The following is a 27,644-nucleotide window of genomic DNA, read 5'->3' as shown; positions in this document are numbered from 1 at the left end:
CTGTTTGGAATGTTCTATCCCATAGTTAAGACCTTCATTCAGTTATTAACTTAATGATTTTCAAATTAATGAGACGGGCCTTGACATGCCCATCTGTGAATGTAGCAGCTGCAAGGCTTATGGCACATATTGACTGTAACATACCTATCTCAACGCTAACTGCAGCAGGTAAAAATTAAAAATATCTTTCAAAGCAAAGAAAAGAGAAGCATAGGGAGCAGCTGGGTGGCTCAGTATATTGAGATCCAGCCCCAGAGACCAAAGGTCCTGGGTTCAAATCTATCATCAGGCACTTCCTATCTGTATGACCCTGGGCAAATAGTCTATTAATCCTCATTACCTAGCCCTTACCACTTTTCGATTTTGGAACCAATACATAGTACTGATTCTAATATGGAAAGTAAGGGTTTTTTTTTTTTAAGAAAGAAAAGAAAGGCACAGAAAACCTAATAGATGACTGAAAAAAAGTCCTCCTAAATTATAAATCAAATCCCATCTCCTCAATCAATGAATCAATCAGCATTTATTAAGCTCCTACCATGAACACTGTGGCAGGTGCTAGGGAAATAAAGACAAAAATTACATATATTAAATCTTGCCTTCAAGAAACTTACATTCTATTGATAGAAATATGCCCACATGCAATAATAAAGCAAACAGATACCAAAAAAAAAGTAATTTTGATAGGGAGTGTCCTCCATGAAACTCTCCTTAATCCTTCTGAGCTGAGAGTGGCTTCTCACTATTATGAAGAATCAGAGAACCTTGTTCATAACTATTACGCCCTTACATTTTATTCTATATAATAATAATGGCTAGCATTTGTGTAGTTCTTTAAGGTTTAAAGTTTACAAAGCACTTAGTATACACTTTCTCACTTCAACCTCACAACTAACTTGGTGAAGTAGATTTTTTTTTGTTGTTTAGTCGTTTCAGTCAAGTCCAATTCTTGGTGACCCCATTTGGGGTTTTCTTAACAAAGATATTGGAAATTTTCTTCTGTAGCTCAGTTTACAAATGGGGAAATGGAAGCTAACAGAGTTAAATGGCTTGTCCAGGATCATATAGCCATAGTGTGAGGCCAGATTTGAACTCATGGGGATGAATCTTCTTGTTTCCAGGCCCAGCATTCTAGCTACTCTGATGCCTAGCTTCTGAAATAGTTACTACATGTGTTTTTATTCCCATTTTACTCATCTGTCAAATGAGCAGGAGAAGGAAATGCCAAATCACCTCAGTATTTATGCCAAGAAAACTCCAAAATAGGATCACAAAAAGTTTCATGACTGAAATGACTGAACAACAACAAAACATGAGGAAACATGTGTAGAGGTTAAGCGAATCCCCCGCAGTCATACACCTAGTCAATCTCACAGTTATGATTCAGAATTAGGTTTCCTCTGATTCCAATTGCTCATTAATCTTTATTTTTTGATGTATCTTATCTTTCTGACTAGACTCTAAGCTCCTTGAGGCCAGGGACTGAGCCATACTCAGTTTTGTATCCTCAGAATTCATGGGAATAGAGACTGGACCTGTGATTTCATTGGTATAGGGTATTCCTTAGGGAGAAAATTCCTTCCATCAATTCAGGTTGATACCTTCTCTGTAACTTACAGCTTTAGAGAATTTTGCAAAGGATCAAGAAGTTGTGTCTTGCCAAGGGTCATACAGCTTGTATGTATTAGAAAAAGGACTTGAACTCAGGCTCTCCTGGCTCCTTGGCCAATTCTCTAGCCAAAATGCCCTGCTGATATTGAATTCATACAGCTAAAAATTAAGCAAGTTCTAATGTTAATCAACTAAAAGGATTCTAAAGACATTTGAAAGACAAATTTTAGATGATTATGTAGTAAAAATTTTTGCAATTGTGGGTATGAATATACTAGAAAGTGATCTTGGCTCCTGTAGCAGAAATGAGTCCTGTAGCAGAAAACTCTCATTTAACAAAGCCTCCTATTACCAATTGAAATATTTAGTGCTATTATTTCCAAAATCATTATTCATCGGATATTGGGTATTCAATATAATTAGGGTATTAGGGTATTCAATCAAAATCTCTAGAGTCCAAGAAAAGGCATCCTTAACCAGACAGGATTACAGCCAAGCAATCATGCCACGTGGATAGTCCATTTCTATAAAAAAAAATCTATTTTCCTTCAGAAAGGTTCCTTCAGGGAGGCCAAGCCCATTAGTGTGGCAATTTAAAAAACAACCTTCTTCATCCAAAAATTCTGTGCCTAAAGAATAGAAAGAGCTACATTCATAAATGTGAAGTAATAGAAAGAGCTACATTCATAAATGTGAAGTTTGATATGGGGGGAAATTTCTAAGGAGATACCAGGAAAATCAGTAACTATAATAGGTTTGTTTGCTTGTTTTCCTTTGTCAAGAAGATAATTAAAAATGAAGTTATTTAATAAAAAGCCACTAAAAAGCAAAGAAAACCAGTCTAACAGTACTAGAAATCTATCATCTGCCATTCATCATAGCTTTGCCTACCTAAGAATTTACCACACTCAGTAAGGAAAGTCCAGCCTCCTAAAAGCCTGGCTGGCAGGACCTTCCCTATTCTGGTCCCACTTTACTTATTCCAACATATTTTCCATTCCTGCAGTCCCCACACCCCTATATGTTTAAAGAATGGCTCCACCTGGATATTCCTCCAACACCCCAAAATCAATATGCCCCAAACTGAGCTCATTCATCTCTCCTACCCCAAATCTGCCCCTCCTCTCAATTTCCACACTTTGGTTCATGGTACCACCTATTTCCCAAGCATTGAGGCTCAAAACATTGAGTTTATATTTAAATCTTCCCTCTTTCTCACATCCCACATTTAATAAGTTGCTAATATTAATGATACTCCTTCCAGCTATCCTCGCTCATTCACTCCTAGTGCAAAAAAAAAAAAAGTCTTTTACTACCTCTGGATGATTATAGTAGCCTTCTAAATCATCTCCCAGATCTAGTCTCTATCCCTAATATATCCTTCACACAGCTGCTAAAATAATCTTTCTACTGCATATTTGATCTTTCGCTGCCCAGCCCCTGAAATTTGGTGGCTCTCCACTGCCTGCAGGATAAAATACAAATTCCTCAGCTTGTAATTTAAGGGATTTCAGAATCTGGCCCTGCCCAGTTTTTCCAGATTGCTTTCATCTTCTTCTCTTTATACACTGTATTTCAATTAGCCTAGCTGGCTAGCTACTACTGCTTCCCTGATCTCGTGTTATTCTCTTCCACTACCATGAATTTTTACCAGCTTCCCTACTGATTAAAATCCTAAAGTTTCCTCCTTCCACATCTTCAAAATAATTGTCTAACTTCAAAGCCCAGCTCAGATGTCATTTCTACAATAAAATCTTTCCAAAGCCATACCCCCAGATGAAAGTGAACTTTCTCCTCAAGTCTTTCATATAACTTTATTTAACTCTCTCTTCTGACTTAATTACATCCCAGTTTGAGTATATTTTGGCCCCTATTTCTACTCTCATCCTCATTAGATTACAAATACCTAGAGAGCAATTTCTCAGTTGCTTTCTATCTTTTATGAAGCCACTAGCTGGGACAGTAGATAGTGCACTGGGTCTAAAGTCAGGAAGACCTGAGTTTAAACTCAGCTTCAGATATTTATTACCTATATGACCCTGGAAAAGTCACTTATCCTCCCTCCATTTGTCCTATTTTCCTCAACTGTAAAATGGGAATAGAAGTATCACCTACATTGCAGGGCTGTTAAAGAAAATCAAATGAGATAATATTTGTAAAGCACTTAGTATACTGTCTGGCACACAGCAGGTGTCATGTAAACTCTTATTCCCTCCTTTTTCCTTCCCCTTCTCCCATCTAAATAGCCCTATAACCCTGCATATGTCAGTCACTATGGAAATGAGTGTTTGTTAAGCTAAACATATACCTTCTGTTCCCATTAAAATGATTTCCTCATCATCTCTCCTATTTAAACAAAATTGTCATCTTTGTGATTTTAGTTGTGTGAAGGCATACCTAGGATCCCAATCACAATTCAGTCCCTACTTTCTACATTAAATCTTTTCTGACTACCCCTAGCACACATCTTTCCCTTCTCTGAATGTCTATTCCCCTTATATTCAGCACTACACAGTATATGACTTAGTTTTTCTGCAATTGTTTTTTATGTGCCAGTCTTAAATCCCATACTCAACTATGAGCTCCTCTAGGTCAGTGGCCCTATATTAATTCTTTTATATCCTTCCAATGACTTTCTAAAGAGAAGAATACTTGGAAAGAATGGAAAAGAACATTGATGGTATCATTCAATGTGACAAAAAAATCAGCAACTTTTAGTTTATAGTCCTACTTTATCAACTGTATAAAATATTCATGAAAATGACCTATGCTCATATGAAGTGCAACCTTAATGAAAATATAAGAAGGAAATAAGCAGTCTTTCATAGACAGTTTCTTTCAACACACCACATAATAATAATACTAATGATATAGTGCAGTGATTCTCAACCTTTCTAATGCCGTGACCCTGCAATACAGTTCCTCATGTTGCGGTGACCCCAAACCAAAAAATTATTTTGGTGGCTACTTCAAAACTGTAATTTTGCTACAGTTATGATTTAGAATGTAAATACCTGATATGCATTGTGTATTCTCATTGCTACAAATTGAGAGGTTGAGAACCGCTGATACAGTGTTTTTGTATAGTGAGATTTTAATTTTGCATAATGGCTTACAAATATCATCTCATTTGATACTAAAAATAACCCTCAAGACAGGTGCCATTATGATACCCATTTTAACAATGAAGAAACTGAGGCAAGCAAAGATCTAAGTGAAATGCTTAGGTTTACACAGTGTGTGAGGTCAGATTTAAAATCAGGTCTTCTTGACTCTAGGTCTAAGGTTCTACCTATTATGCCACATCTTTATAGTCATACAACTGAGAGATGAAAGCATACAAGACACTTTTGAGCTACTATTGTCAGTTATAAAAAGGGATTTGAATTCATAGAATAAAAGCTTAAAGCTTCTCCTCAAGCAAGGTGTTTTGTGTCAATATATTTAGGATCATACAAGATTCCTCAAATAGGACAAAAACAGAGATAACTATGTTCAATAAACCTCTAATTAAAATATGGCAAGGCATAGAATGAGAGACATTCTTACCAAAGGAGTTTGATACCATAATGAAGGTTTTCCTATGAAGAGTCCAAATGCCAAAGTGATTTTTATAGGGTATTATTCTTCCATTCTAATTCTTCAGAATATAAAGCAATGGTATCAAACCATGTGCCAAGAGTTTGATACCTCTGGTTATAAATGATGAAATTCTCTGTGATTACAATAATTCTTCAAATACTACAAGGGCTCCTCAATGAGATTCATGGCCTTTCAAAATAAAATGGACTAAGGAAGCACACAAGAAAAGTCAAGTGGACTGAAGAACGCATATTGCCCACATCATTATAGCATTCAGTCCAAAGGACAAACCTTTGAGTTAATCCATCAATGCCTAAGCTTGGGCTCAGAAACGAATAAAAGGAAGAAAATAATTTAGATTTTGTTTATGAAGCTATGCACTGGTGGCGGGGGGAGGTGGAGGGGGACAACTAGGTAGCACAGTAGACAGAATACCAGACTTGGAGCTGGGAGAACCTGGGTTAAAATTTGGCCTCAAACACTTCCTATCTGTATAAACCTGGGAAAGTCTGATTACTTAGCCCTTGCTGCTCTATCCTGTCTTAGAACTGCTACTAAGACAGAAAGTAATGGTTTAAAAAAAAAGGAAATTGTACATCATTTCCAATTATCACAGAGTGCTACCTAACAGAAAGTCCCCATCTTTTCTTTCTTTAAAAAAAAAAAAAACCTTACCTTCCATCTTAGAATCAATACTGTATATTGGTTCTAAGGCAGAAGAGCAATAAGGGGTAGGCAATGGGGGTTAAGTGATTTACCCAGGGTCGCACAAATAGGAAGTATCTAGTGCCAGATTTGAATCCAGGACCTCCCGTCTCTGGGCCTGGCTCCCAATCCACTGAGCCTTCTACTTGCCCCCAGTCCCATCGTTTTAACACCAATATTTTCTTGGTTATTCTATATGATTACAAACCTGAAAAGCTAATAAGACCTCTAAAAAGTCAGAGTTCCAGGTGAGCAAAAGTATATTGGAGAAACATTTTGTCAGTGTAAGTAGGCTATCAAATATTGGACCCAATGGTTTTCATGCACAAAGCTGTATCAAAGAGATGATTGAAAAAACATGTGGACTGGTCAAGTTACCAGATCAAGCAGCAGAGGGTCAACCTAAATTTTTTCACCATTATTCAAGAAATACCTAAGGGCTATAGCTAGACCTAGGGGAAGAACTCTAGCATATTTGACAGATTCTCTGTGCTGGGTTTTAAAAGAGCATGGACAAAGGTCAAATGGAATGAGAAGGCATGGACAGGGAACAGCTGAATGCTTCCATTGGTCTTTCTATTTGCATATGATAATATGGTGGCCTGGATAAAAAATTCTGGTTCAAGTCAGTGTTGTGTGAAAGTGGATAAATTACCATACTTCTCTTAGTTTCCCATGTATAAAATGGGCATAAATAAAATCTGCCTTACCTCCTCATAAGGTTTTGTGAGAATTAAATGAGGCAATATATATATATGTATGTATGTATGTATGTATGTATAAAAAGCACCATATAAACCTTAAACCAAGCCAAGCATGGTGGTGCATGCTCTGCTGCTCCTGGGAAGGCTGAGTTCAAGAGTTTTACACTAGGATTTGGATGAAAGCTCATCTTGGGTTCTCACTAATTCCAGCACCAATGTGGTCAGTTTTTGGCTGTGGAGAACCACCAGGCTGCCTGAGGAAAGGCAAAATTAGCCTATGTCAGAAAAATAGAACAGATTAAAACTTTCATGCTGATCAATTGGCATATTGGGTCCATGAATGGTCACTGCACTTCCATCCTGTTTGAAATGGAGCATCTCAGGAAAAAACAAACAAACTCTAAAACTAACTCGTGTTTGTGTTGTCAATCTTCCTAAGGTCAAAATAAAAATGGAAAATATTTAATTGGATATGTAGTATATAAAAAGTCTTATATCTTTCAACCCAAAGAAATTATCCTTTTTACCTGGAGGGAGAAACACAACCACAACCACATTTCCAATAGTTGGAAACCATAAGCAAAGAATCAGGTCACCTAAGGATCATTAGGTGGTTCAGTGGATTGAGAGCCAGGCCTGGAGATAAGCAGTCCTAGGTTCAAATCTGATCTCAGGCACTTCCTAGCTGTGTGACCCTGGGCTAGTCACTTAGTCCCCATTTCTTAGCCCTTAACAATCCTCTGCCTTGAAACAAATACACAGTATTGCTTCTAAGATGGAAGATGAAGGTTTTTGTTTTTTAAATTGGGTCACTTAATGAAGAAACCACTTCCGACATCTATAAATTTCCACTAAAAAAACAAACAAACTTAAAGTTTTGTCATGACTTCAGATCTCATAGAATTGGAGAATACCAATGTTTAAAATGATCTTAAAATCTATCTAGGCTCTCTTCCTTGGTTTTAGGAGAATAAAAATGATACCCATGGAAGGACCTCAGGAACAGCTCATGAATTTTTTCTACTATACCCCCAGTACTCTCTTTCTGCTGATTATGATTTTCTTCCCATTTTATAGAAACATGTTCTCAAAAAGAGCCTTTTTCAATGTCTAGAAAGATAATTTTAGATACTGCTTACCTGTTGTCTTTTCAGTAAATACAACTTTGGATTCTGCTGTAAAATTCTGGCCAGTGAGAATCATCTGTTGTCCTCCATAAACCAGGCAGCTATCAATATCTTGCCTTTCAACCATGGGCAGTTCATGTGCAGATCTTTGGGCTAAGGAAAAAAATCAAAGAAATTGCATGATCAATAAAGACAGACTGCTCTGTAGTCTTAGTAGGAATTCAATTCAACAAGTAGTTATTATGTATTGATGCTAGGTACTGAGATTACAAAAACAAAAATGAAAATTCTGCTCTGGAGGCACTTACATTCTCCTAGGACAATATTCTTATTTTACAATTTTGGTCATCTCTTTTTGGAGAAAGCAAGGGTCACAGAAAAGAATGTTAAAAAAAGCAACAACAAGATTTAGTGTTGGAAAGGATCTTAGAGATCACTAATTCTAGCACAACACCTTTGTTTTACATGTAAAGAAACTGAGGTTACAGAAGTCAATTATTTCCCTAGGATTCCTTCTGGAATGTGGGCAAGAAAAGAGTTGGAGTTAGGAGATTTTTTTCTCCCCAGTGAGCAAAAATTAAACTCTTCTGATTTCCTCCCAAAGGTCCAAGCAGCTGGGCGGAGAGCCAGTTCCTTTTAAGTCAGCATCTTGAAGGTACACATCAAGATGGCTCCACTTTTCAACCAGCACAGAAGCTTCACTGAGTTTTGGAGCTGACCTTCATATGCCAATCCACCTGTCCTCTCCTCTAATGCTGCCAAAGGATCCATAGCACACAGAATGTGAGAGCTGGAAAGAATATGAAATATAGAATGTTGCCATTCTACAAAGTCAAAAGTGGCTTTAAAACATAGAACATTACAGGCTGAAGGGATCTAAAAACACAAAATGTTAGAAAGCAGAATCCTGAAGCTAAAGGAGACCTTAGGGACCATCTAATCCAATGTTCCTTATTTGACAGAGGAGAAATTGAGTTCTAGAGAGGTGAGGTGATTTACTGAAGATTATATAGCTAGTAACAGGTCCAAGGACTAGAACCCAGCTCTTCCATATCCCAGGCCATGCCTCTTTTTGCAACATCAGGCTGCTTTTCTGCTTCATAGTTGCTGGGGCCAATTTTAAACAATCTCTTCTCTAGAAAGTGAGCAGTTGGCAGGATTATGAAAGTCTCTTGTGTAGGCATGGAATGGGCCAAAAGCTTAGTCTTAAAAATGCAACTTAGCATTTTTCAGCAATAAATCAATCATGGACTATTCGTTTGTCGGCTTTTCGCTTCCCAAATTCTGCTCTTATTGTTCCCAGAGACTACACTGCAACAGCTGGTCAAAGTGACTGCCAATTAAAAGTATATATTTAAATGTCTCTTCACAGAAGCTGCTAATTTCTTCCACATGGGCTGGATGATTAATCCTCTCTTTAAATATTCAAGTTTTCTGATGAGTTCATAATTGAATTGACCACAAACTCAGATTTATTAGCAGTGAAAACATCAACAGCATTCACTGAAAATTAGGGTCTAGTTCCAAAGATTGGCATGCGGTTACATTGTATCCTAATGAAAAGATGGCACTCTCAGTGACAAAGAAACTTTTATCCAATAATATCATAGATCAATGCCCATTTGTGGTAGGGAGATTCTAAATACCATTATTCTCATTTTACAGGTGGAAAAACTGAGTCATTGCTATAAAGTAACTTATCCAAGGACACACAGAAAGCCAGGAACTAAATCCTAGACAATAATCTACTTGGTCTATTCGTACTGGGTGGGAAACTGTTCTGTTAAGGCCTACAAATATGAGTTACCATGAATGCATCCCCAAACAGCATACCTTTGTTTCTTGATACTACCTTACCCCTTAATCTTCTTTCAGGGTTTAATGGTTTAAAAATCCAAAAATTAATTTTTAGTAACACTGACATGGGCTCATATACTTTAGAACTGGGATGGACTTTCAAGGCCATCTAGTCCAACCTTTGCATTTTATAGATAAGCAGCCCGAGAAATAAAAATAGTGTCTATTATGTGCCAGGACTTGTGCCAAGTTCTGGGGATACACGGAAAGGCTAGAAAAAAATTTTCCTGCTTTCAGTAAGCTCACAGGCTCATGAGAGAGTCAAAAGGCAAATATCTATGTACATATAGGATATATACAGGGTAAATTGGGCATAATCTCAGAGAGAAGCCATTAAGATAAAGGAAGATTTAGGAAGGCTTCTTTCAGGAAGATGTAAAGGAAGCTAGGTAAACTAAAAGGTGGATATGAGATGAGAGATAGTTTCTGGCATGGGGAACTGCCAGAGGATATGCTCAGTGTCAGGAGATGGAACAGAACAGCAAAGAGGTTACTATCATTGGATTGAAGATAATCTGGGGAATCGAGTGTAAATATAAAATTAATGAAAAGGAAGAAAAGAGCCAAGTTATAAAGAGATTAAAAGCCAACTGGAGGATCCTATTTTTGATCCTAGAGGCAATAGAATATCAAAAGAAAATTATCACTAGACAAAAAAATTGGAAAATGAGGGGTTGTCCCTCGATTGGGGAATGGCTGAACAAACTGTGGTATCTGATAGTGATGGGAATACTAATACTGTGCTGAAAGGAATGATGAACTGAAGGATTTCTATGTGAACTGGAACGACCTCCAGGAATGGATTCAGAGTGAAAGCAGAACCAGGAGAACATTGGACAGAGACTGATACACTGGTACAATCAAATGTAATACTTTTCTACTAGCAGCAATACAAAGACCAGGACAATCCAGAGGAACTTGTGAGAAAGAGTGCTATCCACATCCAGAGAAATAACCGTGGGAGTAGAAACACAGGAAAAAAATATATGATTGATCACATGTTTCGATGGGGATATGATTGGGGATGTTGACTTTAAATGATCACTCCATTGCAAATATTAATAATATGGAAATAGGTTTTAAACAATGATACATGTATAATCCAGTGGAATTGTTCATCAACTCAGGGAGGGGGTAGAAGAAGGAAGGGATGTAACCATGGAAAAATATTCTAAATTAATTAATTAATTTTTTAAAAACAGAAAATTGCCACTAGAATTGATTGAATTTGGGAAGGAGAGTGGTATGGTTACACTTCTACTTCAGGAAAATCAGTTTGATAGCTGAGTAAAAGATGGTCTGGAGTCAAGAAAGACTTGGGGCATAGCAACCAACAAGAAGACTATAGAAATAGTGCAGGAATGAAATTATGAAATGACCAGGGTGATGACAGTGTCAGAAGAGTAAAGGGAATATATTCAAGAGGTGTTTAAAAAGTAGAAATGAGCAGATTTGAAAACTGATTGGATATGAGAGAGTGAAGAGCTAAGGATGATATCTAGATAGTAAGCTTTGATGATTGTGTTTCCTCCAACAGTAATAGGTAATGTAGGGAGACAGGACAGATTGGGATAAAAGATTAATGTTTAGTTTAAGATGTTTATGTGACATCTGGTTTGAGATGTTCAATAAGCAGTTGGAGATTTGAGACTTTAAATTAGGAGAGAGGTTAGAGCTACACAAATAGATCTAGGAATTATATGCATGAAAATGATAGTTGAACACTTGTGAGCTAATGATAACAAATGAAATAGCACAGAGAGAAAATAGAAGGCTCAACACAAAGCTTTGAGGGAGTCTCACAATTAGTGGGTCAACCTGGATGAAGTTCCAGCAAAGGAAACTAAGCAGATTGGTCAAACAGGTAGGATCAAAACAAGGAAAGAGCTGTGTCCTAAAAACTAGAGAGAAGAGAGTATCAAAAGAAGAAGGTGATCACACAAAGGTCAAGAAGGACAAGCATTTTTAAAAGTTCATTAGATTTGACAATTAAGAGATCACTGATAACTTTGGAGAGAGCAGTTTCAGTAAAAGGTTGAGAGTGGAAGCCATATATTTTCAGAGAGATAAAAATAGAGTAAAAGGAGAGGAGTTATGGCCTCTTTTACAAAAATTTCTCAAGGAGTTTTAGCCACAAAAAGAGATGAGATATAAGGTGACATAGTAGAGGTAGATGGATCAAGTGAGTGGTTTTAAAGATGGGGTGGGGGAATAGATATGTTTGTAGGCAATAGAAACAGACAGTAGACAGGGAGAGATTGAAGACTAGTAAGAGAGTAGGGATAATAGAGGGGGCAATATGCTGGAAAGTGAGCCCCAGAGATGGGAATTATCCTATCAAAGACTGCCCAGATGGTTAATGAAAACACCAGAAAGTTGAACCAGATTTCGGAGCTCCTAGTTCAGTACTATAAAGTTAAGAAGAATGAGTTGAACTTCAGTTCCTTCTCAAAGAGCATAGCAATTGCTTAGGGCTGAAGAACAAATGAAACTCATATCCAATTAGGGTCACAAGGGATGAGAAGCTGGGCAAAGCAAAGCATCATCCAATATTACAATCACTAGGGCCCAATTCTTTCTCTGATGCAACCATATAGCACCTATTAGCACTAATTGGTACTACACACACCACTGGAGACACTTTATGGTACTGTTCTTCACTGCCAAGCTCACTTCCTCTGATCTGCTGACAGATGTCAGCAAATTCAAGCCTTCTCAATTATTTTTTAATCTTAGTCTATACAAGTTGTCATTGAGCTTCTTGTCCAAACCAGTGTTCATGAGTTGGATAAACATCTAAAGGTCAAAAGCAACCAAGCACACAGAATTAGTGGTCCACTTATCCAACTAGGGTCATCTCTTTCTTCTGGGAAGACTAATTAATTTTTCTCCTTTCCCCTAACAGTAAAGACACTCAAAGTTACTACCTTCAAGACTTTCACAGTTTCTCTCCTCCCCCAGGGCCTGGCACTTCATAAAGTCTTCAAAAAGACTTACAGCTACTGGTGTTTTATGAGCTTTGAATAAATAAGACATTGTTGATTTAACCAGTTGGGGTGTTTACTTTCAATAGCAACAGTCACCGACATAAGGCAGTAACACAAATGCTAAAGAAATACTCATGCTAATGCGTATTGCTCTATGTCAGCCTATTAATGGGAGCATTATTATTTTGCTGTCTGTAATTCACCATGTCATGGGCCTCTTGGCCAAGAAATACAATATATCCAATAACCTCAGAGGGAAAGGGGGGTAAAGGGGGTATTGGTCTCAATAAATCCTTCAAAGCAAAGGTGATAACTTTCCATATCTAAACAGAAGAGACAAACAAGAGTCCAAATCTGAATGAAAACATAACTATTACGTAAATGAAAATTAAAATCCTCCCTGTCATTCGACCCACTTCTGTTCACTTCTACCCCCTGCAAGTTCCTCATCTCTTGACAGGTAGCAGATTCTTCTTGGAAGAGCTAGTTCTCTCTTTATGGCCCCCATCATTGTACCAATCCCACACTCACTGTACATCATAACTCCTTCTCATTGGCTGGAAACTTGTCCAAGTTTTGACCAACTTGACCCACATTAGGGAAGAGATGATTCACTTCACAACCAGAATTAGGAATAAGAAAGTTCCACTGTTGAGGCCTCTCAGACAAATTCTCTAAGCATTCCTTATTTCCTCCCCAGGCAAGCCAGAGCCCAAAGAGAAGAGAAGGTGAGACAGAATTATCTTAATTCCCAGGTTCCCAAACATTCTGACAGAAGATTCTTTAGCACTTGGAAGATCTTAATAAACTTCTTTTCCACATAATACCTGACTGAGTTTCTCCTTCCCTTCCAAACACAATGTTACTGTCACATCATCTCCTATCCCCAGTGTGTCAATAATGTTCAGAAGTTCTATTTTGTTGTTCAGTTGCTTCAGTCATGTCTGAAACTCTGAGTTTTCTTGGCACAGATACTACAGTGGTTTGCCATTTCCCTCTCCAGCTCATTTTACAGATAAGGAACTTGAAGCAAACAGGGTTAAGCTTGTCCAGAGTCACACAGCCAGTCTAAAGCTATATTTGAACTCACAAAGGTGAGTCTTCCTGACTTCAGGCCCAGTTCTCTAAACACTGTACCACCTAGCTGCTCTTCTCAGACCTCCTATATCCCCTCAGAATTATCCTTGCTATCTCCCTGCTTCCTTTCTACATCTTTTAGGAGCCTCTTGGGGCTTCAAAGACCTCTAAGTAAACTACAAAGAACTCTTTAGGGCATCCCCACATAGGAAATGCTGGATTAATCAAAAGCACTAAACATATCTTCCTTTTGGATTAAATGAGGGCTGAAGATCCACTAGAGATGAAACCTAGGAATAACCCAAGGTTTTTCTATATTTCTGTTGTTTTTACTTTCTCTATAATTCAGGCAGGACACAATGTTTTTAATAAATAGTTTAAAGTATCAGAGCCACTCTAAACATTAGAGCCAAAATCTGCCTCCCTTACCACCCCCATAATATTTGAATGACTTATTTAGCAAAGTGAATTCTAGTCTCAAAAGCAGAAATGTTAAGAGCTCAGACATATATCCCTAAGAAAATCCCTTGGACATTGGATCTCCTCCCAGATGGTCCCCAGACTTAGAAGAAGGCTACATTGTTTTAAGGCAATATCTACAAATTTCTTGAAACCATTACCTGGAAGACTACCATCTTCCTGCTCCACAGATGGAATAGAAAGGTAGGCCACAGAAATAAGGGGAAAAGGAACATTTGAAAAGTAACCAAGTGCTCTACAAGTGGAGATGAGACTGACCATGATCAACATGTTTTCCTAGCATTGCTAGATTCAAAGCTGGTTGGCCTCTTAGATATCCTCTAAATCTATTCCGTCCTCTAAATCTATTCCTCTCATTTTACAGATGAGAAAACTCAGTTCTAAGAGTGTAACTGACTTGCACAAGGACCCACAGGTAGCAAATAACAAAGTCAAGATTAAAACTCAGGCAATCTGACTCCAACTTTTCCTCAAAACTGCCCCATCTCCCTTCTGGCTTCCCAACAAGCATCACCTGTTTCAAAAGGGGAGGCAATGGACAGAATGATGAGCCTGGAATCAGGAAGATCAAAATTCAAATCCTCCTTCAAACACTGCCTCAGTTTTATCTGTAAAATGAGGGATAACAATAACAACTACTTTATAGAGTTGTGGTCAGAAAAAAAATGAGATAATATTTGTAAAGTGCTTTTCAAACCTTAAAATGCTATATAAATTGCTAGCTGTTTTGTTATTATCATCATAATTATTATCATGATCCCTATTTTGTTGGTTCTCATGCTTTTGTTTATACTGTTCCTTCTATTTGAAATGCCTTCCTTGCTCCCTTCTATTCATGCAAATCCTAGCCATTAGTTCCTTAGTTCGTCTCATTTTCTTCAGAAATTTTTCAATTACATCATCCTTCTATGATTTCTACTTTTCTCTGAAAAGCCTTCCCTCCTCATTTTATTGGCAATAAAACCACACAATTTAGCTTTTGCTTTTTTTTCTAATAGTTCTGAGTCCATTAATTGTCTTAGATGGTATAGTCCCTAAGAGCAAAAAGTATATCTTATTCTCTTATTTTTCACCTCTAGTACCTAAGGACAATTTTAGACATATGCCCTTGTATTTTGTAAACTCTAGGTTTACAAAATATGTGGTTAGAGAAATAAATGGGCCTCCATTAAGACTGTCCACAAGATCCCAATACCATTAGCATGGCTCTCTAACCAGCTGTGCAACCAGCCATAGTCAGAACCACTGAGAGACAGTATGGTGTGGGTAAAAGAGCTGAGTTTGGACTTAAAGACCTCAAATGAATGGCAGCTCTCTTACTTTACTAACTGGCTAACCCTTAGAAAACCCTTAGAAACCATTAGGCAAAAGATAGTCCTTACCCTAAGGAGCTTACAGTCTAATTAGGAAGGCAACATGTAAACAAACATATACAAGATAAACTATATACAGGGTAAATAGAAAATAATTAACAGAGGGAAGGCAATAAAATTAAGAGGGATCAGTAAATACTTCCTGTCAAAAATGAGATTTGAGTTGGGACTTGTTACAGAAAGCACTTTGTAAACAGTCAACTCCTATATAAATATGTTATATTGCTGTTGTTAAAATCACTACTAATTTTATTGTCTGGGAGGTTTCAAAAGCCCTACCCTTCTAATGTTACCTCAGGCTCATGAATTTCTTGAAGTTCCACTACCTTATTTAATTAATGAACCAACCAGCCAACACAATCCGGGCTCTGAGTAACCATAGTGATCAGCAGAAAGAGGAAAAACAAAGCTTCTGCATGTTCTCCTTCCCTAAAACAAAACAACTTTCTTGCAATCACTCACCTAGCTTACAATGCATGTACAGCCAAGTAAATATCCCCTCCCTATTGTGGGATGAGTTTATTGATCTCCACCCGCTCACCTGAAGCACAATTCATATTTGCTAAACTCTTAAGCCTGTTGCCTGTCTGCCCAAGGCTGGGCTAATGTTTTCTTTTCTGGGGTGGTCATGGCATTGAAAGGGGATAATGAACAAGAAGTAGAAAATAATAATATATCATAGAATAGAGTGATTTCAGATTTATAAAGCCTTTCGTTCTCAACAAACCTATGGATTCAATATTATTTGTGTTATTTTCATCCCTGCTTTAAAGTTGAGGAAACTGAGCCTCAGAGAAAAGAAATGTTTAACTATGAAGTGTCTGGCTGAGCTGAAATTTGCCCCCAGGAGTCCACCAAATCCAAGCCCAGAGTTCTTTCCAGCCTGCTCCATTGCATCTCAATAGAATCCTGAACTCAAGAATTACCGTTTGAGGAAAAGAAATGCAAGAGGATGATTAGCTCTAATAATACAAAATATCTAGATTTGTTTTCTTCACACCCACACATACACACAAACATGCATATGAGCCTTTGATACTCCTAACATACCTGGTTGCTTCTAACTTCTTTCATGCTTAACAGACAAAAGTCAAACCTCATAGATTCAAAGCCCAGATTAGGAAAAAAATTAACTGTTGAAAGATGATACATTTTAAATAGACTCTTTTTCAAGCATCATTATTACTGTACATCATATTCACAACATCTATTTTTACAAGGAAATCCACCTTAAGATGGAGGAAGTAATGAAAACTGGATGCAACTGATTAAAGGGACACATGGTCTTTCATTCACTTCAAAATTATGAAACAGTACTGGCAGAGAAGAATTGGGCAGTGGGGGTGGGGAGGAGGAAGATGATCTTTCTACAGGTTACAAAGAAACTATTTCATTTGGTTTAGAGCAAAGCTCCCTATCCATTATGGAAGATAAATAAGTTTAGCAGAAAATGTAAAGCCTGAAGAAGCTTTCCTTTCAGAACTCTATTCAGAATCATGGTACAATGGAAAGAGCACAAGAATTGACCTCAGAAGGCCTGGAATCAAATTACTACTCATCTGATCCTGAGCAAGTCACTTCACTTCTTTGGGACTAAATTCATCCATTTAGAAGATAAATAGGGTTGTACTAGATAAGCTGAAAGTTTCCTTCCAACTCTAATACACTATGATTATTAGTCATTTGGGTCTGCAGCTACCTCTTCTGATAATTATGGATTATTTATGATCTCACTAATTATAAGACATTTCTGGGTTGTTTTTTTCCCCCTGAAGCTGTGAATTATTACCTTCTCTGACTTCTTTATTTCTATGTGAAAAAACTAAATGTGGGATTTAAGAAAAGATAATTTTCCTATTCTTTCCCAATCCCATGACTGCCCCATCTCATCTCCACTACCTCCCATCCACCAAAAGAAAATAGAGAACAAGCAAATTAGTAACAGATGTTTATGGAATGGCAACATATTTTTGATCCTTTCTAGAAAGCTTCTTTGGAATGTGGATGTTGATATTAGCCATGGAAAAAACTCCAAGTTTGGAGTTTCACCCAAAGACTTTTACTGATGTGGCACTCAACTTATCCAGTGGTTCTCAGAGCTTTGACCTTGAAACAGTGACGACCCAGAAGTTGATCTCTTCCTGACAATATAATGTCTATGATTTTGTTTCTTACAAAGTTTTCAACATATATAAACTCAAATACTTTCCATCAAAAACACCACCATTCGTTCCCTTTCTTCTATTGGGTTTTCTTTAAGTATAAAAGGAAAATGAATTCAATAAAAGCTCCATCAGACATTCTGCCCCCAAGCCACTGACCTAAAAAGATAGGATGGCATATTGGGAAGAATATATTATCTGGACTCAAATGATGTGGGTTTACCTACACAGATTTACTCCTTTCTAGCTTACTTACTACAACAGACAAGTTACTTCTCTTTCTTGAGTCTCTATTTCTTTCTCTTTAAAATAGCCAACACTGATGTTTACTTCACAGAAGCACTTTTTAAATTGTAAAAGGTTAGTAAATGTATGTTTTTTTCCATCTTTAGAGACCCAGAATATAGAGCTAGAAGGGACTTTGGAAAACTTCATATTCTTGTCTCCTCATTTTGCAGGTAAGAAAAATGACATTGGGAACTTCCAGATCATTGCTTCTCCTAAAAAACAAATGATCAGAATCTCTTTTGTGTTGGCAAAAGACAAATGAAGCAATGATGATGATAAAATTACCTCAGACACTTTCTAGATGTCATGACCCATGGCAAGTCACTTAACCCCAGTTGCCTAGCCCTTGCCGCTCCTCTGTCTCAGAACTGATACCAAGAGAGAAGGTTTTTCAAAAATGATGATAATAATAACCAGGAGTCTGCCAGAGGTGTATTAAGCAGCAAAAATTAAATACATGAGTCATTTCTGTCTCTTGCTAGAGGCAGCTGAAAAAAAAGCAACCTGTCAGTAGTGCAAAATGGCTACCAAGGAAGCCAATGTAATCTTAATTACATGAACTGAGGCATAGAGTACAGTCCAAGGAAGGTAAAAATAGCATTGTATTCTGCTTTGAACAACCTACATCTGGGGTATTATGTAAAGTTCTAGGTGCCAAAATTTAGGAAGGACACAAGCCAGAAAGGTCTAGAGGAAGGCAACTAGGATAATGAGGGTCTTTGAGAATTGAGAAAGTTTAACCTAGAGAATCCAAGCCTTAGAGAAGATTTGAGAATTGTCTTGAGAACTATACTAGAAGACTGTCCTGTAATTACATTTGTTCTGTTTGGACAATAAGGCAGGCCTAGAAATACTGACTAGATGTTGAAAAGAAGTCAATTCTGACTTGAAGGACTTCTAAATAGTTAGAACTAGCCAAAAGTGGAATGGGCAATCTGGTGGGAATGGATTGGTGGGTGGGTGCAGGACAAGGACATTTCTCCTCACTGAAAATCTTCAAACAAAAACTAGATGACACCTTAGGTGTGCTGACAAAGTCTTGTTCAGTTACAGGTTTGACTACACAATTTCTGAGGATTTTTAGATCTACAAGGTTGTATGGTTCTATGATTCTCTCAAAAAAGAAATTCTGGCTTCCTAACTTTGAGGCAACTAATGCATCACACCAATCTTTAGATATTATTTCCATGATTGTTAGTCACAGTTTTTCTTATATGACAGCCAGCATCCCAGGTTCAAGAAGGGAGGGAGGTGAGGGAAATGAGAAAATGAATGAATGAATGAATGAATGAATGAATGAATGAATGAATGAATGCTAGGAGAGATAAATGAGGAAATTCTAATCTAATTGATGAATGAACTTTAAGAAGAGATCATAGCAAATAAGTTGTCCAAAGGGACCCCAAAAAAATCTATCAAAGTATGAATTTATTCCAAGTTTGGGGTTAGCCCAATGAGTGCTTTAGTACCTTCTAAAAAGAAATAAATGAAAACAGTTTTACAAGATGAGAATCACACCTCCTGCCCTACCCTCAGTGTGGTTAGACCTATTGTGAGTCACAGTTAGAAAGAATGGCATTTCCAGGAACTCTGGCAGGAATGGGTTTTTTCCCCCATCCTCTTGAGCAACTGGGGCTGCTAGGTTGCTGTGGCTGCTGTCACCACTGTCCAGATGAGGCAGTAGTGAGAAGGAAGCTAGTTTGCCCATGTGTGAAAAGTCAGAAGTGGCAACATTTTGTGTGAAACACACATCCACTCTAAAACATCTAAAATATATTTCTGGTCGTTTTCCAAAGCCTGACTAATTGTCATGGTTATAAATTTACACTTGCATGCTTAGGTGGGAACAAAATTTCAGCATCAAAAGAAAATTCATTAATTATACTGGCAAATGAGTGCCCATCCACTTAACTGCTTTCCTTGATCCATTTATCTCCTCCAGAAGAAGTAAATGGGAATGAATTAGACTGGCATTCTTTTTGCTTATCTGGTGGCTCCCTGATCATCCTAGCCTAAGCAAGCAAATAATCAGCTAATTAGCAAGATACCATAGTGGGAAAGTAAGATCACAGAAAACCTGCTGACTAATTACATTGGGTAAGTCATGAGAGGAAGAACTATATAATTGAAGGTGCACTGGATATGGAACCAAAAGATTTGAGTTTGAATTAGGTGCTGCTAACTTAGTTTATATTACATTATAAAAATGATTTGCATCTTCTTCACCCCTACCTATAGCATAGTGTTTTCTTGTCTATAAATGTAAGATGTTTAACTACATGACTTCTAAGGGCTTTATGAAACTATTGTTTGTTTGATGATAATTCTAAGGCTATAACAAACAAGTCCCATATACCTTCAAATTGATTGCATAGATTCATTTGATAAACACTAAGGATCTATCATAGACAGTACTTTATTAGGCCTTCACTTTGCCAAATGATTTCACTGGACCTTATAACACTAAATTCTATGATTCTTTGGATTTCTTTCTCTTAGTTCATTTCCTTATTTGTAAAACAGAAGGTTTAACTGCACAATCCCTAGGGTCTTCTACCTCTCATGTTCAATAATTCCAAGGCTGTAGCAAACAAATCCCATGTGCCTTCATTTTGATTTCCTAGATTCATCTGACAAAAGGGTCTACAATGTATAGTCCTAAGCTAAGTATGAGTAAAGACAGAACATTTAATTAAATAAGACATAGTCCCTGTTCTCATGGAGCTAATCATCTAATAGATAAAAACAGAACACTAATAAAATTATATAAGTACATTATAGAGGTGCAAAACAAAGTACTGTGATATACCAGAGATATGACTGAAATCACTTTATTTTTCTAACATTTTCAGTCCAGGAGAGTGAAGTAGAATCTATAAATGCAGAATATTCCCCATCTTCACCCACTAGGTCCCTTTTCCAGATGGTTCCCCTTCCCTAACCCCTTTTTAAAACCTAGCTACATCACTGGCTCCAAACTGATTTGCCATAAGGGTGAAAATTTGCCATAAGGTAAAAATTTGAAAATGTTAAAAATCCCCAAAGTGGTTTAAATATATCAAGATGATTTTCCTTTCAAACTAAAGAGTAGGCGTTTAGCTACTATGAAAATTAATGTGGGTGATTAAAGCAAGTGCCCAGCCACCTTGCAGGTAGGCAGACAAGTATGGTATGAGTAGGATGAAGTGTATTTATGTAGGTGGAAGGGTAGATTCTAGAACCACTATAATTATCAGTACTTGCTTTTCCTCCTTCTGTGCCCTTCAGTCTCTAGGACCTCTAGCTACCCTACTGTAATAAACTCATAAAGAACAAAATATCACAAAAAAGATTCTTCAAAAGTTTTCCAAAGAACCCATTAGGTTCAATATAATTACCATTTTAATAGATTGCAAAAAGTGCAAAGATGGAAGAGAATATGAAATCACCATCCATTCCACTTGCTTTCTATACTCTTCATCCAGCACATACATACACCAAAGGAATATAAACTGGACTCCATCTTTCCTCTTCCTAAAGAGTACCTTTGAAAGTGGTCCTATGACCTCACAAAACACAGTGGTTCATGCTAGTACCTAATTCCAATCCTTCTTAAGTGTTTGATTTGTTTTTCTGATAAATGGCATCTCTCTTTCTCTTTTCCTATTATGTTTATTCCTCTTGTCCTATGACTAATGGCTAGCAAAACAGCCTTTATGTTAGAACTGGGTCTACACACACAAACCATTAATTCACAGACTGTTATAACTGGACAGATCATTAAAGGCTATCTCTTTCATATATCTCATTTTACAGATGGGAAATCTAAGGCCCAGAAAAAAAAATTGCTTGCCTAAGTTTACATAGCTAGTATGAGTCGAAATTGGAACTAAAACTTGGGGTTCCTGAATTTCAGCCCAGTATTCTTTCCACTACACAATAAATTCAAACCACTGCTCATTCTGAGAATGTCTTGGCTACATTTTATCAAATCACTTGAACTATTTTCAAAACAATTGGTACTTGAACAAATTTTACCTGGTTTTTTTGTTTGTTTGTTTTGTTTTGTTTTGTTTTGTACAGTATGTGTGTGTAGACTCAGTCTTAATCAGCCAGATAAGATAAGACATAGCTCTTAATTTAGTGGACCAGGGTAGATATACTTTGACTTTAAAAGATTCCCAGAAGAATTAGAGAATGATACAAAAATGACAGCATTCAATTTAGGTCACAACATAAAGGTCAATGTGTATCAAGTGTTTAGTAATGTAACAAACAAGATGGAAGAATCCTACTTACAGCATTCAATGGGATTGGACGCAGCTTGTAGAGAGACAATTCTCCCACTGGATTCTGGGATATGCACACGGAAAACTAGGCGCACCCGTGTGTTCTTTCTCCCGATGTCTGTCTCTCCTTTCCGCAACTCAATATCTGCATTCCTAAGCTTCAGGATCCCAGCACAGTCGATGCTAATAAATACAAACAATGGGGTTTGGAACACCATTTGCAACCATTGCCTATCTTATCAGTCATAGCTAAAACAGTTCTTATGGTTTAATTGGAATGGTTCTGCAAGCACACCATAGAGAGAAATTCCTAGGCAGCCATGAGTTTCAGCCCTGAATTTATACCAGCATAAAAATCACAAAGCAATTAAATAAAATAATGATAGGGAAAGTACTCCTATAAGAAACTCCCCCCCCCCCAAGTTTATTACCCAAACCTTAAAGTCTGAAATTTCCTGATAGGACTAATAAAATTGATATATAGTAAATTCTTCACTTTATATAAAGTTTGCACCCTTTAGCCAATCTGTTTTGACTTAATGCAACTGTGATAATCACCTATATATGCAGAATGTTATGCAAGCTACTGGCAAAGATACAAAGATTTTGGAATAATAGTTTAAGAAAATCATAAGGGTCTTCAAAGATTGCCTAATCCATTCTGAAATTTAAGTCCATTCTCTCTTGCACATCCTAAAAAGTGGTCCTACAGACTCCATCCGAAGGCCTCTAGTGACAAGCAACTTAGCTGCTTAAGCACTTAATGGGTTTGGACCCAATCTACCTTAGGAAAAGCTCTGGTTTTTAGAAAGTTCTTTCCCACTTTACTGAGCCCCCAAATCTGCCTCTCTACATTTTCTATTTATTGCTCTTCATCATATTCTCTAGGTCTAAGAAGAATAATTTTAGAATCATGGCTCTCAAGCTGTAAGGCTACTCACAGGTTATCTAGTTCCACTCCCCTTATTTTACAGATGAAGAAAGTAAAACTCAGTAATATGTCCAAAGTCTAGACATTAAGTGCTAGAGATGGAATTTGAACAGAAGTCTTCTGAGTCTAGAGTTATTAGTCTTTCCATTGACCTCCCAAATCTAATCCCTAGTCCACATGGCCACCCTTCAAATTTCTGAAATCAAATGCAGATCATGCCTCCAAGGAGCTTCCAATCTAGTAGAGAAAGAATCAAATCCCTCTCACACCATTAATATGATTCATTGTTCCTGAGACCTTACGTTGCTTTCATGTTGTTTTTTGGTTCCAGTGGGATTTCCAATACTTTGGTGTTGCCCACGATTTTTTCATAGCTGGTTGTGGTGACTGTTTTCCCTGTGATCCGGTGGACTTGATAGAAAGCATGTGGCTTAAGTATCCTTTCATCTGCTGTCCCAATGAAGATCTGAAGGCCCAAGGGTTTGTTTTCCATGTAACCATGAAGCTATTAAAAAATTAAAAACAATATTATAGTGCCATAGAGACAGGACATAAGCAGCTCTCATCCCTAAAAGACAATCAAATTGGGGAGCTAACAAGGAGGCTGGGGAGAGTGTATAAAAGTGTGGGCCCAAAGGTCAAAGCCTTGGGTTCCTTTCTATTCTTGGCTCTGTTAGGAGACTAGCGCCATGTCCCTGGGCAGGCCATTTGTCCATAAAAATGAGGGGAATGGGCTAGATAGAGCTTGTCCAGTTCTGAAATTTCCTAATCCTGTAACAGTAAATGGTACTTAATTGAACCAATTTCCTATAACAAAAATAGGCTTATATATAATATCTACACACATGAATAATATTCATAAGTATTTATAGTTCAGTCCTCTGCATGTGAACAAACATGGATGTTTATATATTCGATAGCATACACATATTCTGAAAATATATGTAGAAATTCCTTTGTGGGTCCATCTTTAAAAAACACACACAATAAAGAGGCAGACAAGAAATGAATTAAAGTCAGGCAATAACCTTTTCAAAATCAAAATTGAAAACCATTCCCTAACACCTACCACATGTGCATAAGTGCCCAATACATTCCAAGGAGAGTGCAGAATGAAGATAAAAATCTAAGTCAAACATACATACATTCTATCTGTAGCACATCATTCGGAATATGCAATTTGCTTACATTGTCACTTAGGTAAAATTTAGTTTTGTAGTAAAGTTTGGTTTGGTTTGGTTTTTACATTGGGATCCAAAAGAAGCAAATTTCTTCTTTATCCTAGCTCCTAGAATTTTTATATGATGCTGAAAGCAAAGGAATGATGTATGCAGGAGAATAAATTCTAATGACATAATTCTATTTGCTCTTTCTCCCAGTATTTGAAGCTTTATTCTCTAATGCTCAATAGTACAATGTTCTTAAGGAAGTTGAGACACATGGGGATGGGCTGGGATTTGGTAATCTCTGATTATGGGAGCTGGCCATATAGTTGGTAGGCTTTTTGTATGTGTTTTAGTGGGGCAAAGTAAGGAAAGGGTGATAAGGTTCCACAGGGAAAATGAAGGATTTGGAAAATGTATATGAGTTCCTTAAAAAAAATGAAGAGAAAAATTTAAGAATAAGAGAGATTGGGGGCAGCTAGGTGGCTCAGTGGATTGAGAGCCAGGCCCAGAGACAGGAGGTCCTGAGTTCAAATCTGGATTCAGAAACTTCCCAGCTGTGTGACCCTGGGTAAGTCATTTAATCCTCCATTGCCTAGCCCTTACCATTCTTCTGCCTTGGAACCAAAACAGTATTGATTCCAAGATGGAAGGTAAGGGTTTTTTTTTTTAATAAATTAACATTTTTTTAAAAAGAATAAGAGATCTTTCTGTGAACCCTTGTGAGACAAAGTTGCTCTTTTTTGCAGAGTGAAATGCATAGTTTCTACAATTTTCACTTATTCAATTCAAAAAAATTTAGGCACCTAATATGTATAAAATCCTATACTGGGTACTTACAATTCAAAAAGGCAATTGTTGACTGTTATGTAATTGCCAGATAATGTATTAAATGGTGAGGATGCATACCCCTAAAAAGAAACTCTGTTCTATTAAAGAATATAGGATCATGAATTTAAAACTGGGAGAAACTTTAACAGTTAAGTGCAGTGGACTCCTCCCATTTTGTAGACGGTGAAACTGGAACTCAGAGAGATTATCTGCTCCAACCCAAAAGGAGATGCTGAGAATTCAAAGACAAAAATGAAAGTTACTGCTCTCAGAAAGCTTCCATTGTACAGTTTGCCATGCAATAATCTTCTTGTAGTCTAAGCAGCACCCTGGGGAGTACGGCCAACTAGCCTTGGCACAAGATTTTTGCCCAAAAAATGACTTAATTACCAGAAGAAGAGGCAAATCAAAAATTAAATCAGTACCACAGCATAAATGAAAAGGTCCAAGATTAAATGAGAAAAATAAGCAGTATTACTAGGAAATTATCTCATGTATTAGTAAAGCAAAATAAACAGTATATGACATTGCAAGTGCTTCATAAACTTAGAATGTTATAAATGGAAGGTATCTGTAAGGACCTCTCATCTAACCACCCTATTGGATAGATGAGAAAACTGAGGCTATAGGAAAGACTTGACCAAGGACACATGACCAGTTAGTGCCAAAGGTGGAACTAAATCTCAAATCTCCTGACTCTCAAACTAGGGCTTTTCCCACTATAACATGCTGCCTCTCCAATTTAACTTTTAAAGCCTAACTATATAGTCTGGCATTACCTACATGACTAGAGTTCTTTGTCTACAGCTAATTATTGACCAAGAAAGCTACTTAAAAGCACATACCAAGCCATTTCCAGAATCCTTCCAGAGTTCTAAAAAGCCATTAAGGGAGTTGCACAACAGAACCACTCAGGTAAAAAGCCCATAGTCATTTAAGGTACTCTGGATATAATGATCAAAGTTGAAAAAGAAGTCTTCATTATTCAGCCTAAAGATATTATTTCCTTGTTCTCTCCCCTCCACCTGTCCTCTCCACCAACGTAGGAAATAATCTGTGAACTCATTAATTTTAAAAGAGGCCAAGGAACTCTTTAGAAGTTAAATATCATAATATGATTAGACATTTAGCTGGCTCTCTGAAACTTAAAAAGGGATCTATTAAATTTTCAAAATTGATCCAAGAACCTGGGAAGTAGCCTGAATCTCTTGCTTGTATAGATAATATTTTTTCTTGGACTATATTTACTTGCATAGTTGTCCTTTCTTATCCCCCAATCTTATCCTCCTTAGACTGCAAGCTCCTTAAGAGCTGGGCCTATGTCCATTTCATTTTTTGTATTTCCCTAGTTGCTAGAAGAGTACACTGCAAAAAGTGGCACTCAGAAGATGTCTGTTCCCTTCAAAGACCAATGTTTCCCTGGTCCTTTCTGTGGGTTAGAAATACCACAGGAGAGAAGTCTGTCATAAGATTTTAAGAAGCCAGGGTTGTCTCCAAGCCTGAACAAAGCATTGGAGGAGAACTTAAGAAATGGTTAAATATCCAAATAAACAGAAGATTCTAAATAGAAAAACAAAAAAGAGACACAAGCAATAACTGTAAAATGTATGAGGGGAAAAAAAAAAAGCAAGTCTATCTTACCAGGACCAAATCCTCCTTCTGTACCTACCAGCTATGTCACCCACCAACTATTAACTGGCTTCTCTCAGTTTCAGTTTCCTCCTCTATAAAGTATGGATAATATTACCTGTAATACTTGTCTCACAAGGATACAGCAAGATACAGATGAAATAATTGGACATCAAACACTTTGCAAAATTTAGAGCAATACATAACTGTTAGCTTGATATTCTTTACAACACATTTCAGAAAATCAGAAATATGGAACTGTTTATGTCTTTGAAAGATTGAAATTCAAAGAGGCAATTAGCTGTAAAAAGTTTTGAATTTTAAAAAATCAAACTTCAATGGGCTTCCTGCCACTCCCCTAAACACACACACACACACACAAATGCTAGAAACTTTCACACAATTCAGGATATTAGGAAGTAGATCCATTTCCAAATGTAACACTGCACAGATGCAATAGGCCTACAGATATTTCATACCAAAATTAGAATTTCTACATACTGAGAAGGGAAGGTTTTTGCTGTTGTTGTTTGTTCATTTGGCAAACATACATGGTTCCTAAAATCTGCATTTAATTTTTAATGTAAAAAGTGGCATAGAGTTCATTTTAAAATGCAACCCAAGAAATATAATGGGGACCACAATGTCTCTGTTATCTATGTTTTAACAAAGACAGAGAGACCAATTAAATAAGTATTAACTGGAGAGGCATCAAATTAGATCCTAACACAATAACCCAGTGAAAATTTAACTGTCCTCAAAACAAAGAATGATAACATCGTACCAAATTTCACTGGTTGAATTTTGATAGAAGGCAATGTCATATAATGAAAAGAATATATGCTATATTTGAGCTTAGAAGACCTAGT

The 27,644-nt window shown here is 37.1% G+C and overlaps 1 protein-coding gene across 7 annotated transcripts in view; it reads right to left on the bottom strand.

Moving 5' to 3' along the window:
* NFATC2 (nuclear factor of activated T cells 2) overlaps window positions 1–27,644 on the bottom strand; it is a 215,626-nt gene that overhangs the window by 106,298 nt on the left and 81,684 nt on the right. For all 7 annotated transcript variants that reach the window (XM_007475733.3, XM_056812937.1, XM_007475728.3 and 4 more), the window contains exons 4-6: window positions 23,455–23,657; window positions 22,232–22,404; window positions 7,742–7,882 (exon numbers count right to left, since the gene is read on the bottom strand). In XM_007475733.3, coding sequence (XP_007475795.1) covers window positions 7,742–7,882; window positions 22,232–22,404; window positions 23,455–23,657 — 517 coding nt within the window. The remainder of the gene's footprint in view (window positions 1–7,741; window positions 7,883–22,231; window positions 22,405–23,454; window positions 23,658–27,644) is intronic.

This window comes from Monodelphis domestica, chromosome 1 (assembly GCF_027887165.1).
Source record: "Monodelphis domestica isolate mMonDom1 chromosome 1, mMonDom1.pri, whole genome shotgun sequence".
NCBI lineage: Eukaryota > Metazoa > Chordata > Mammalia > Didelphimorphia > Didelphidae > Monodelphis > Monodelphis domestica.
This window is presented reverse-complemented; position numbering and strand designations above follow the sequence as displayed.